The 14,417-nt window shown below is 42.9% G+C and overlaps 1 protein-coding gene across 1 annotated transcript in view; it reads left to right on the top strand.

The window, feature by feature from the left end:
* The window catches only part of MEGF11 (multiple EGF like domains 11), a 253,547-nt gene that overhangs the window by 58,638 nt on the left and 180,492 nt on the right, over positions 1-14,417 (top strand). Inside the window, exons 3-5 of the mRNA XM_066196632.1 lie at positions 2,072-2,195; positions 4,214-4,315; positions 5,831-5,931. Coding sequence (XP_066052729.1) covers positions 2,080-2,195; positions 4,214-4,315; positions 5,831-5,931 — 319 coding nt within the window. The 5' untranslated portion in view covers positions 2,072-2,079. The remainder of the gene's footprint in view (positions 1-2,071; positions 2,196-4,213; positions 4,316-5,830; positions 5,932-14,417) is intronic.

Here is a 14,417-nt window from a genome sequence, read left to right as displayed (position 1 = left end):
CTGAAGGAGAAGAAATTGGAGTGGGGGAGAAGTTTGATTTCTACCTTGAATTAATTATTATTTGCCTTTCAGTTTCTGATAGCTGATGGAAAGCAAATGCAGGCAATAAATTACTGGTTTAAAGTCAGGCCGCCTTTCTGCCTGTAATTAATGTAGCACAGACCCAGGCTGTTGATGCTCTCCAGAAGTTAACAAACTGAGCACGGAACTATGTTTAGCTTTAAACCCTCTCTGAAGATTTGTATTTCCTGCTCCTGCTTTGCCCACATCTGTCCCTCGGAAGGAGCTTCCCTTTAGCCCCATTTCCTCAGCCCTGCCCTGTCCCAAAGGTGCAGATGATGAAGAAGGAGGGTAAATTACAACCTGGAAATACAGTGCCGAGAAACCCTTGTCCCCTGTGCTTTGGCATCACTGCAGTGTCACAGTTAAAGGCATTTTTGGGAGGGATTTGTGTTAAAGGGCTGCCAGTTTGTGGAGCCTCGTCCTTGGGTTGTTCATGTCCATTGTCCATGCTGTGCTCCGGGAACGTTCAGCTCTGCTCTCCCACAGCTCTGACTGTTTGAACATTGGCACTTTTGGCAGCCCAGCCCTCCCAGACACTTTTCCTCCATGGAGAAGCAGTGCCCAGGACCAGGATGGGCAGTGGCTTCCCCAGAGACACGTCCTTGCCTCGTCAGCCCTCTGGATTTCCAGACTAAAGCTTTTGCATTGTTGCTGTGGGACTTTGGAAAAGCCCACAGGTAAAAAATGGTCACTCCTTGACTTAAACCCATTTCATGAGGAACATCAGCATTAAATCATGTTAATTAACATTAATAGGACTTACATGGCTTAAGACCTATCTTTGGGTTTAGCAGCGCTCTAGGAATAATTTAAAAGATGAGCTATTGCTCCCATTGGGATTGTGACTTGAATCCACTAAAGGCAATGGGTGTCCTTGAACTGGCTAAGAAGGCTCTGGGTCAGGAGGTAATTTCTGAGCACTTTTCCTGGCTCTTCATTCTGCTTTGTGATGGCTTCTTTATGCTGGGCTGTATATCAGGGCCCTGCAGAGCAAACCTCTTAACATCCCTTTGCTGTTCTGGACCCTGAGGCAATGAGCCATGTGTTTTTTTTGATGATCATATGAAGATTCAATCTATTTTTAGGGCAATCTTGTTGCCAGGAATAATTTCTAGGACTTCTGATTTGAATGGTGAATTATGTGTCCGTGTAAATGCCCGAAATGGATATTTAAAAATACTTTTCCCTGACTTAATGTTTTACAGATTAACACCTCTAATGCTGTTAGCAAAAAGGCAATTTTATTTTCTATCTATTTTGCATTTTTGACTGGTATCATTGGAGACTTCCAGGCCAACACCACAAGTCTGGTTTCAAAGCCCCGGGCAGGTGTAAGTCAGTACATTTAATAGATGAACAGGAAGGTGATGATAGTTACAAGATAAATACACCCAATGAATTTTGTACAACCTCTGTCCAGTTTCAATGCAAATATTTTTATTCCATGTTCAGTGCTCTGTGTAATGTGCCCCAACGCTCTGACCTCTGTAATTCTCAGTGGTTCCCCACCCGAGGCTTGAGGAGTGCATTGATTTTCCTTCCATCATGCAATAAGCACGAGTCTCACATCCAGCCCATATTGACACCTGTAAACCCCATTTAAATAAATCAAAAGGGGGCATTTGGGTATTCTCCCACTTGCCTGGAGGTTGATGGAAGAATAGATTGCTTCAATACCTCGGTGATTCATTTGTCAGTACAGCCAGCCTATCATAAAAATAATTAGTATCAGAAATGTTCTTTGGAAGACTCATTGGGTGTATCAATGTCTTGGGTGGCTTAATCATCAAATCCATTGGTTTTATTAGGTTTAAATGTATAAATTCCTTTTAGAATGGATTTGAACTTTTAAAGCATTTTACTGTTTAGTTGATTGCTTTTTCAAGTATTTCAGTTTCTGAATAGCTCCACAGTATTTGGATTTGCACAAAAGTAAGGAGGAAAAGGCCTAGAAGGATATTTTCTTCAAAATTGTTTTTAATGGCTCTACTTTCTTCTCTTTACCTAGGTACAACAATGGTGGCACATGAACTGTTCCAGTGGATTCTGAGAGGGCTTATTCTGACTTTTCTGCTCAAAACTGCTCTGTCCCTAAATCCAGACGATCCAAATGTTTGTAGTCACTGGGAAAGGTAATGTGTAACTTGCCATTTTTTTTTATTTTTTTACTATCCATTTCAGATTTTTTCATTTAGAAGGCAAGCTGAGAACCGTAATTTACTAAATACCACTAGGCCTCAGAAAAGAGCAGAGATTTGCTTTACAGGAATAGTACTTTTGAGTGCCTTGGAGGGTTTGGATCATGCCAAGGAATTGGTTCTAAGGCTACAGCTATTGACCACATCCCCCTGTGCACTTTGGGAAGCTCCTCCAGAGTTTGGGCCACAGGAGTGGCACTCAAGTGTTTGCATTTTTGTATTTCTCATGGAGAGACCCACAGAAATGCTGGCCTTGTTCTGTCCTGCTTTTCTCTGCTTGTTGTCCAGCAAGAAAGTTTGAAGCCCTTCCTGCTGCAGCATCCAGGCTGTTTTTTTCTGGCCTGAACTTTGGGGCTCTTCCTGCCAAATTCGCGTCGGCATCAAAGAGTGAACGAAAGCACTGAACATGAAAGGCCCTGGAATTCCTTGTTCTCTCTATTGTTCCAGTGTCCTGGTCCTAAAAGTGGATCTGAGCAGGCCTGTGAGCACAGAGAAACCCACAGCCTTTGATGGGGTTCACACTCATGCAGGGGCTGTTTGCAGAGGCTAAAGGTCCTGTACTTCTCAGTTTAACTTGCTAAATTTCCAGTTCTGCTCTCTGGTTCAATTCCACACAAATCTGAATTGCTGTACAGCAAAATACACCCCTGAACAAAGGTAAAAATAGAATCATATTTAATGACTATGTTGTGAGGCCTCAATTAGAGAATTAACTCTTTGTAGATAATGCAGCTGCAAAGCAAAGACTGTACAAAAAAAGGATTTTGCAGTCTGCGCGCTGGAAGTGCATTCAGAGCACAGGAATAAAATATTGATTTTGTCTGAAGAAAGTCAGCAACCTAGAGACCCAATCAAGGAGAAACAAAAATTAAATACCAAAATTGATTGGTTGTTCTGACCAAGATGACTTTGTTAGTTAGATGTTAATAAATCAAAGGGAAAAGATTGTTAGGGCTATTGCTGGATAATAAACGGCATCATAAAATAATAATTGAGATTTGCAAGTGTTACTGTCTTCCATTAATAATGAGCGATGTAAATATTTTATATTTTGGCATTAGCAGAAGTAAAAACATTATTTTCAAGCCCAGCAAACAGTGACAGAGGGCAAAGCAGCATGCAGGGGAACATTGTCTTGTCTAGAAGGGACACGACAGGAACAGCCCAATCTTCGATTTCAAGCCAGTCAGCCCCTCCAAGCGAAAATCTTGGCATTACCCTGTGGGTGCAATCTCCCAGGGCTTAATCACATCTGCAGCCCTGCTGATGAGAGGGAAATCAGCTGCAGAATTAAGACAATCGATATAACGAGTGACCCGGAGAATCTAACTCCTGGGTCTTGACCTGCCTAGGGTGATTTGTGTATTGCTCTCCAAAGATGTTGTAGCTGTGATAAAGTGGGGCGTGTGGCCAGATCAGCACCTGAGACGGGAGTCCCTTGAGCAGAGCACACACCTGCTGTGGGGCAGGGCTCTGCCGTGGCTGACCCCAACGTGACATTTGGGTTCCTGTATCACGGGAGAGGCCAAGCAATAATGAGCATAGAACCTGTTGCATGGCTGAGTGGTGTTTTGGGAAGATTGCTGTTGTTGGGGCTCTGTGATTTCTCATCAAAGTGCCCAGGTTTTGCCCATATCCATTCACCTTTTCACCTTCTGGATTTCTATGAATTTTAGTAATACTTTGGGATTTTTTTCCTAAAAGGGAATCATTTATTGCTAACAGTGATATCTCCATGCCTACATCAGTCATGAAGCCAAGCATTTCCAAACTTTTCAGGAAGAGCTCTAGCTGAAGGAAGCCCTTTTCTGCTTTTTGCTAATACCCAAATTTCTAAGATTCTCAATGTAAATATGTTTCATGCTGGAGTTCCATGAGCAGCAGATCCAGGGAAGTGCAGCTTTTCCTGTGGCCCCAGGCAGGCTCTCACTTCCTTCCTTGTCCCCTGGCAGCTACGCCGTGACCGTGCAGGAATCCTACGCTCATCCCTTTGACCAGATCTATTACACACGATGCACAGACATCCTCAACTGGTTCAAGTGCACCAGGCACAGGTAAGAGCTGATCCTCAGAAACCTGAGCTTCCTCCTGCCTCTTCATCTCCTCACACACCTCTTGCTGATACCAATGCTCGTGGTGCTCCAATAAAGATGTGGTTTGGGACAGCATGTTTGGAGTTCCAGGGCATTGATTAGAAATACAGAGATTTTTGCCTGAAGTTTGAGTGAGATAAGTAGTAGTCAATCCCTCATGGGGCCATCCAGGAGAATGTATCCTTCCACTGGCCCTGCCGTGGGGTTGGAACTGTTTATTCCCTGACCAGACATGACCAACTCTCTTTTGCAAGTGATTGGTGCATGTCCAGGTTTGTAAAAGGAAGTCTGTGCACTGCCTAAATTGTGAACAATCAGGCATTTGAGGGTTAGTGGTAGCTAGAAACGGAGCTGTGTTAGAATTAGTGCCCCCAAATCTGCACGGAAAATCAGGTAAAATGAGGATGGGTCCATTTCTAGGACTGAGTGGAAGGTTGTACCAAAGAGTTAATTTTTCCCAGGCTGCAGGATATTGCAGTTATATTCATTCTGCTTCCGAAGTATCCTAATAAATATCCACTAATATTCTCAGTCTTTCAAGGGTTTAGCAGCCAATTTATAACTCAACTCTCATGCATTCAGTTGCAAGTTGGCTGTTCAGCACCCTCCCAGTGGGACTGTGGCCCTTGGCTTTTTAGCTCCTGTGTTACGGTGTCTGGGAGTGAAGAGAGCTGCAGAGCTTTCTGGAATATTGTATAGACTGGAATGCAGCAGAGTAAATTCGATCCGTTTATCTAACATGAGGGACAATAGATTCTGTTCAATTGAGGTGATTTCCATAAACTAGCAAAGCTGTTTTGAAGTGTTTGCTGTTAAATATGCAGTTAAATATTACCTTTCTTATGTGGTATCCTTGCAAATGCAATGAATAAATGTAGGAATGTTTCAGAATGCTAAACACCTTTTAATTTCTGTGGACTACAGTTTCGTGGTGGGAAAACCAGGCTTTAAATACTGAACTGGGACTATAATGACACTTTGCAAGGTATGAATGCCTTGGAAGGGTTAGCAAGCAGGAGTAAATCACACGGGGTTAACTTCTCAAGTTGTGTATTGAGAGCAGTTGCCACTGTGGGAAGGTTTTTGTGTAGCAGCTGACACAGTGGTCTCTGCAGAAGACTCTGTTCCTTTCCATTGATGAGATCTGACCTTGCTGATGTGCAAAAATAAATCATTTATTCTTGAAGAAACTCCTTGCCCTTGAAGCAGGACTGGGAAAATGTTTAAAGACAGCAGCTGCCCCAGGAAGAGCTCCAGTGACTGTCACGAGCACTGTGTTTATAACACAAGTCATATTTCAATCTTCAAAACAAGTATCGATTCCTCCCTTATTGCGGCTTTTATTATCAAAAAACCTTTCATGCATTTAAAAATTAATATTGAATGCTGCCCTTAGTATAATTTAACCCAAATATCATTGCAGCGGGAGGCATTGATTTTCACTGGTGCCCAATGGTTTTGTGTCTCGTGGTGCAGGATCAGCTACAAGACCGCCTATCGCAGGGGGCTGCGCACCATGTACCGGCGACGCTCCCAGTGCTGCCCCGGCTACTACGAGAGTGGGGACTACTGCATCCGTACGTACACGTGGCACAAGGAAAAGTGGGGTGTGGAGAAGCTGGAGATGGATTAACGATGTGTTCATTGGGGTTGGGGTTCAGGGTTTTCAGCCGGCGCTGATGGCAGGCGGAATTGTGGGTACAGAACATTTCGGGGCGTTTTGGGTTGTGCATCTCAAGTAAGAAGGGGAAATTTGTCTGAAGTCGTTGGGGAGGGAGTTACTGAAGTTCCTTAGTGCCTTCTTGGATCAAAACGTACTTTGGGGAGTAATTAATGCAAGTATTCACCAGTGCTAAGGAATTCGGGGAACCGAGAACACTCAGGAATAAACTACCACATAATTTAAACAGCAGTGCAAACATTCTGCCTCTTACCTTTGAAAGTTCTTACTTCAAGAGTCAAATGAGTTAAAATCTCTTTTTTTTTCCCCACGATTGTTCCCATCAACAATTTAACTTTTTAAAGCTTCTCAAATGTCAGAAGAACTTTCTTCCAACTGCACTGTATAAATAAATACGGAGCTCTGGAGTGTTTTAGGTCAACATGAGGGGGGGACAAAAATCAAAATGGATCTTTCAGCAATGCCTAAGAGCCTTGTTAATTAAAAATACCCTGCACATTAGTGTCACATGTTTTCAGTACTGCAGCTTTCTGAGTGTTCTGCTTGTGCTCAAAAGGGAAGTGGAGATGGGATCTCTTGTCCAGGTCTTGTGTTGTGAGACTGTGACACAAGAAAAACACAAAGAGGTTTTGATCAGCATCAGAACCCAAATTTTATTAACAGCTTCGTAATGTCATGGAATAAATGTGAAAATGATACAATTATCCAGCTAACTACAAGTATCTTGGCACTGTGCTTTACAGCTATTTCTTTTTAGCTGTGTTGATGTTTTTATTTGAGGTCCTGTGTTGGACTCAACTTGTAATACATGAGCAGCTGAAAACCATGAATGGGCCCTGATCTCATTTTCAACGACCTTTACACCAAACAGTTACATTAAAGGGGTTTGGACTGTGAAAAATCACCAGCCCTTTGAGATAAGGCATTAGAATTGTTTTACAGAAAGTGTAATAATTTGATCTTTTGAAGTGCAAAATGCTGTTAGTCAAGTCCTGAAAAACATTTATCGCAACCTATTGTCTTTGCTGGAACCCTCCCTGTGGTAAGCATGTACCTACCTTCAAATATCTCAGGTGTCAATACTATGTCAGCAGTTGTTCCACATACTTTTATTGCAGTCTTGAATTTCATGACTCAGAATCCTGTCTGGCAGAGAGCATATTTATTATCACTTTTCTCCCTTCAATCTATTGATTTTTTATTTTTAAATTTTTTTTTAATTGCCGTACTGTCGCAACAATAAATCTCTCCAGACTTTCTGATTCTTGGAGGATATTAACATCTGTTTTCAGGTGGTTTTTGTTGGTTTTTTTTTTTTTTGGTTTTGTTTTGTTTTGTTTTGTTTTTGTTAGTATTAACACTTACTGTTCTGCTGCTGCCAGGCAAATTTTATCTTTCTGTGGTGGAGAAAGAACAGCACTCACTGAAATTTTGCTAATGCAGAGCAGGCAGCAGGTATCTGGTCAGACCAAGAGCCCCGTGTTTGACACAGAGCAGATAATAGTCACACTCTCTCTGCTGTTTACATGTGCAGGAGTCAGGTTCTTGTATTTCATTATCAGCCTGGTGTGTGCTCAGGGACATCTGCTCTCCATCCTTCCCGGAGATCCGAGCAGAAGCAGCAGCCGCCGAGAGGGAAATGATGTCAGGGAAGAAGTTCTCCATCATGATGGATTCCAGATGCTTGGACTTATTATTTTGCTACTACAAGTAGCCACACAGCAAAAAACAAACAAACAAACAAACAGAACAACCCAAAACCAAACAGAAAACCTCTTTGAAATTCTCGGAGCCCTCAAGCAACAGTTTGGAGGCACAACAATTTGCTAATGGGATCCTTTTCGTGTCACCCCTTGTGTTTGTAACACATCGAGCCCTGATCCCATTTGTTTTGTTTTGTTTTGTTTTGTTTTTCCACAATATGTTCCTGTGCCAACAAGCAAATTCTCTCATTCATCATTCTCTGCAGTCAGCAGTGAATTCCATTTTCATTCCTGGAGGCACTTCTCTGCTTTTGCCTTTTTCCATCCCATTTCTTACTTCTCTTTAAACTGGTATTTTTTTGGCTGTTTCCTAATGAGCTTGTCCAGTACTCCTTTCCCAGGTTCCTCTAGACACATTCAGTGCTACTCCTGTAAAGGCAGCTGCTCCAGGAGTGGTCAGGGCACAAAATTCCCCTTTCCTGAGCTGTCCCTGGCAGGAAGGAGGGGAAGCTCCAGCCCTGCAGAGAGGGCTCTCCCTGCTCAGCCAGCCCTTTAAAATCCATTCCATTAGCAATCATGGAAGCCACTACAACATGGGGAGGAGGGATACATCCTGCAGTGAGTCTGATGATCAAAAGAAAGTTTGATTAAAAAACAGTGTGTAGATTAAAGGCTAATTGGTTCTTCTTTCATTAATAGCAGTCTTTATTTCTTGCAAAAGTTAAATAGCTTTGTAATTAACAGTGACATGTTTAGACTAGAGAGGGCTGAGTTTAAATCTCTATTAATGACTGTTTCTTGGATTTTAAAGCAGAAGTGAAGGCTTTCAGCTACAGTTTTGATCTTTTCCCTTCTCATTTACTAACTTTTAAAAGGATGTCAGATACATGGTTTTATCTTTGTCCTGTTGGGGCTTACTAAATAGATTAAGTCTAATAAAATCTACCCTCAGTTCTAAATAATCATGTTGATCCAGACCTCCTTGCTCTGCCACTTCTCTGGTGTCTTCTTTGCCTTTTTGGCATCTGTATGTGCTGCTGCCCCATAAAATATGGAATTCAGGCACAAGGTCCAATAATTTAACAGGTTGCCTGCTAAATTATACTACTGCCCAGCCCATTAATACTTAGGCTAAACAGTTTTGGGGTATGAAATTGTCTTTGTGCCTCCAAAGGGCTTGAAATATTTCGGGTTTACAGTGGCATTCAAAAAATCCCCCCTGAAAAATGCTGCAAATGCACATCTGCATTTTTTTTTTCCCCTTCACTGATATCTTAGCAATGTTGTTACCATTGTGGGAGCTTTGCAAAACGATTCCCCTTCTCTGAATGTTCTTACACTTGACAGAGCTTTTCCCTGAGCTGTCCCTGAAAACAAACAGCACAGTCTGGGCAGTAAATCAGAGCAGCTATGATTTACTGTACTTTCTATGCTAAGGTAAGCTTTTGGCAGAGCAAATGCATAAACTGCAGAAAATCTTTTTTTAAACAACCACAGGGTTCAACTGCCCTTCAAGGTTTTTGTAAGGATGTTTTAAAATTATATCGCCTAGATTAGTATCTGTGGTAGATAAAGCAGCACAGAATACTTTGCTGCTCCAAAAAAAAAAAGAAAAAAAAAAAAAAGAGAAAAAGAATATTACATGACTCTTTTGTGCTCTTTAGCCTGTGAGGAGATGGTAATTGAATAGTTGCCTTTAAGAATATGTCAGGTGGAAAGATGCCCTGTGTGCTAAATGGATGCATTTTTGTCTGAGAGAACAACTCTTTGTTCGGTCTGTCCATTTTAATCTTATTCTTGCACAACAGATTTGTACAGAGGAGACACTTCTTGTGGGGAACAAAGGGTCAGAGACCTGACATCAGAGGGAAGGCAGATGGGACTCTGAGCAGCAGCTACTGCCAGCTGACTTTTGGGCAGAAAAGCACCAACCATGAAGCAAAAAAATGGGGAATTCACCTTTTCTTCACAGACTGAGTTGAGCTTTTGTTTTCTTCATTCTCCTACCTCACACTCTTTTTCTAATGTCTAAATCTATGCAATGTGACAGGATGTAATAATGACAGGATTAGTGATTTAACAATCTGATTTGCTGCCATTTATCTGTCTTTCAAACCTGCCAAAATTCAGTAGAGTTATAGATTGACCATTTCATGGTGCTTTCCTTTCTTGGCCAAGATATTATTGATCTCAGATTGTTTCTCAACATTCAGCTTTCCACATTACAATTGTCACAAGCATCAGCAGGGCTCCCTGACTTTGACAAATCTTGTTCTAGAGAAATTGTTGGTCTCGCTGGTTGAATTTTTACCTACAGTGGTATTTCCCTCAGGCCAGAGGTTGGGGACGTTATTGTATTTACACGTATTTATTTACCCAGCTTTTCAACTCACCTTTGTTTGATGCCCTTAATGAATTTCAAAAACAAATGAGGAACGTTCTTTCAATAGCTGACTTGGGGAAATTATGCAAATACGAGGCCTGATTGTTTTCAGGAGTTTAAATAACGTTCCATAAATTCTCTAATTGCAATAGCCACGCCAGCTCTCTGTGTGATGTGTGCATTTCTAGTGCAGCCATCTGAACGTTCCCACCTCAGGACTGCGCTCCCATTCACAGGGCTCTGTGTCTAGTGCAGGTTTTGTATCCTTTGACAAGGCTGCCTTATTGGAGCCATATGGTTGGATTGTTAAACATCTGTAGCATAGGAGTAACAATTCCAGAGCTTCCTGCCATCTGGATGAATTACAGTCCCTGCAATTCCACGCATATGTTCCAGCAGCACACCGCCACCACAGCCGAGTGTGCTCATGATGAGAAGAAAAAGGAATGGCTTTTGTGATCAGTGCAAAAGTTGGACACTCCTAGAAAACGTTGAATCAGCAGCTCAAACTTCCTGAATATTCATCATGTTTGTTCATACGTCAGATTTGTTGATTTTTTTTTTCACTTTATAAGGCAGCAGCTCATTAGCATTTTAGAAGAAACGTTGCCTCCCCTTCTCACCTCAATTTTAAATTCCTTGTGGTGAGCATTCCTGTAGCTCGAAAATATATTGTTTGAAAGCTGCTGGACTTTTAAAATACATTTTTCTTATCTTTATAGACACACATTAAAGCCAGTGCTGGCGCTTTCTGTGAGAGCCTTACTGTTACATTATTCAAGTACAGAGTTCCGTACATCAATAATGCAACCTAAATTAGGGGAAATGCTATAGCAGGACATAGATACCTCCTATCAGGGGACATTCTTTTTCTCTGTCTGATTTGGGGTGTGTGACAGCGAGAAAATGGTGTGGAAGGCCTTTCTGCATATAGTTATTAATTATAGAATTGAAATGACAGTAGAAGACACTTTGAAATTTCTGCCTTTATATGCATTGGAGATGACTCCATACATCTCCTCCCAGTGAAGAACGTAGGGGAAATCATTTGAATCCTTTGTTCCCTTCTGAAGGGAAACTGAGAGGAAATGGGCCTTTGCTTGTTCATTGACAACCTCTGGGGACACAGGAGTGTGAGGGCAGAGGGACACCAGCCCCAAAAGCAGGTCAGTTCAGCTGGGGACACAGATGAAGCCAGTGGGTTCCTGTTCAGCCTAAAGACACTGGAGAGACCCCCTGGACGGGAAGGTGGAGAGGTCAGTTGTCATCCCCCACCCATCATTTTATGTTTGCACTCAGCCTCTGGAGGCTGAGGGATTTGCAAAGATGCTGGTGGGGAGCAGCAATGAAATACAGGAAGGACTTCTGGAAGCAGTGCAGGAGAAGGAGGAGAAACAAAACGCTCATATAAAGGAATGAAAATAGGCTAAAGTTAAAAAGAAGGGAATGCTGAAGCTATATAATGTCTCAAGGGGTTTAATAAATATCAGAGGAAAAATTACGCAGGCATTATGGTTGGAAAAAGATTTAGCCTGCTGCTAGTGTAGCAGAAAAGGCTTTTTGGCTGCTTTAGGCAGTCTCTGTTGGGTCAGTATAAAAGCACACTGGGATTGCAGACACAGAAGGAGGCGCTGGATCCGGAGCTCCTCATGGTGCTCATGCTAATGCCTGGATGGCTGGGAGCTCCAGCAGGATCAGAAAAAAGCACAAGAGCCATAGATGTGATTCATTGTTGAGTTCAAAGACAGAGCCATGCAAAGCTTAGTCCGTTAATTTGCCCTCTTTTAGCAAAGTCAGGCTGGTCCCCAGCTGCTCTAACTCAGCACAGATCCACCAGGATGTGTCTGGGTGCCCTTTCAAACCCTGCTCCTGCTGGGATGCACCTCAGAGTGGTTCATGGCAGCCTGCACTGGTCCTGCATGGCCTGGAGGCACCAGGGCTGTCCCGTAATGGCTTTGTGACCCAACCCTGCCCTGCTGCTGGGATCCATTCACTTGCACAGAATGAAAACACGGTCCTGTGCATCCCAGGGATGAATGAGGGGGTGGACATACAGAGCGTTTGCCACTTACGGAATTATGAAGACGAAACTCCAGAAGATTTTCCCCTCCAATACAGTTTGCAGTTCATGAGTAGTCCAGGCATGTGGTGAGCCAGGTTAATTTATGGAAATCAATAGGGTCAGAAAGAAGACAAATGTGTGAAATGGAACAGGTTTAAAATTGAAATTGGAATCATAGAATGGTTTGGGTTGGAAAGGACCTTAAAGGTCAGCTTGTCCCAACCCACACGTTGTTTTCTTGATGACTCCTTTACATCCTTTTCCCATTAATAGATTTCTCTTGTGCTCTGGAGAAGTTTTAAAGCCTAGGAGAAAAGGAAGGAAAGGCAGAGAGAGGAAAAGAAGTTACCTGAATCGGGATGGCCTTTAGAAAGAGCTCCTGGTGTCCACACAAAATCTGAGATTGCATCTTTGTCTTCTTCCTTTCTGTAACATATGATGACATATAACACATGGTAACCCTTGATAACACAGCAGGGCTGTGGATTAACCCTCCCTGCCTCCTCCCTTTCCCTTTGTCTGACTGGATGGGAGAAGAGGAAAGAAGATCAAAGAAAGAAAACTTGAGATAAAGCTTGATTGAGAATGAGATAAAGCAAATGTGAATGATGCTGAGGAGCAGAGAAAGCCTCGGTGCTGCCCCAGCACAGTTCAGCAGTAGCTGAAGTGTCAGCATGGTCAGTGTTGGTTTGGTCACCAAGCTAAACCACAGCATGATCCAAGCTGAGAGGAGTTAACCCCATCCCAGCCAGCCCAGTACAGCCAGCCACGCTGCAGACAATAAACCACTCATCAATAGGATCCTCAGGAAATCTCCTTATGGTTTTTCTTTGTCTTTCCAGCTCTTGGTTTCAGTAGCGGCAGGGGAGCACTTTGGAAGCTGGAGTGAACCACTCTTTTCAAGTGTTTTTGTCTCTGTTCAGAGCTTTGGGAAGGACGAGCTGGTGCTGGCAGTTGTCTGGGCTGGCTGAGGCTTTGTGGGCCTTGCTCCTGCCACCCTCTGCTCCCACAGCCTTTTATAGCAACAGCCACGGATGCCCTAAATACAGCAACCTGGGCAAGCAGGAGGAGGCATTTGGCTACCTGGGTGGACTTACTTACAGCTCAGCTACTCCCCATCTCCTCTAGCACAGGGACGAGAGTGGCTGGAAGCATTTGGCAGATGGAATTTGGCCCAGACTATACAGTGCTTTCAGCATCTTCCTGTGCATGATGTGCATTTCTTTTTTGTGAACTTTTGGAACGCCTGGCTGTAATTATTCCATCCTTTTAGCAGTGCCTCTGAACAATACCAATGGCATTCACACAGGGAATACCACGTGAGCCTGACATAAGAAATACCATTCCAGGCACATGGTGTGATCCTGTGCAGGGCCAGGAGCTGGAATTCAATGTTCCTTATGGGTCCTTTCCAGCTCCGACCTTCTGGGATTCTATGATTCTATCAATCTACTTGTGACTATTGATGTTGGTTTCTCAAATGCTGGGTAATTCCTGGGTTTGCTGGGTGGGAATTTAAAGAAGTTGTCATTCCCTTTGTTCCCAGTTAACTTTGGGTTTTGTGGCACGTATTCCACATCTCATAGTAGGATAAAGATATATTATTCCACGGATTTTTTGCAACTGCAACCATCTCTGATGGAGACTATAAAAAAAAAAAAAAAAGGCAGTTACTCTGGAGCTTAATGCAAACTGACAGTGCTCTGTTATGGAAGAAGTCTTGAAAATTTGTAGAAAGCAATCACTTACGTTAAAATATAAAATACTTACAACTCTGAAGCGTAAAACATTTAGACCAAAATGTAAAAATATTAAGATGCCAAATTGTGCAGAAAATCACTCTGAGACTTTGGAAAAGAAGTAATTTTTTCCTATTGAACCTACAACTTTGCAGCAGGAGCCTGGATATAGAACAGAGTGAGTGCTCCAATTTCCATCACCTTGGGTGAGAATTGTGGCTGTGCACCATTTCTGAGTGGTGTTAACATGCCACGGTAACAAATGACCTGCAGAGTGAGTTCATGGAATCCTGGAATGCTTTGGCTTGGAAGGGACCTTAAATCCCATCCCATGGGGTGGGACATGGGCAGGGACACCTTCCACTATCCCAGGCTGCTCCAAGGCCCTCCAACCTGGCCTGGGACACTTCCAGGGATGCAGGGGCAGCCACAGCTTCTCTGGACACCCTGTGCCAGGGCCTCCCCACCCTCCCAGGGAACAATTCCTTCCCAATA

Source organism: Chamaea fasciata, unplaced genomic scaffold (assembly GCF_029207755.1).
Source record: "Chamaea fasciata isolate MVZ Bird 193981 ecotype frontalis unplaced genomic scaffold, bChaFas1.0.hap1 SCAF_14, whole genome shotgun sequence".
NCBI classification, from domain to species: domain Eukaryota; kingdom Metazoa; phylum Chordata; class Aves; order Passeriformes; family Sylviidae; genus Chamaea; species Chamaea fasciata.
The sequence above is the reverse complement of the archived record's forward strand: the minus strand, read 5'-3'. Positions and strand labels throughout refer to the sequence as shown.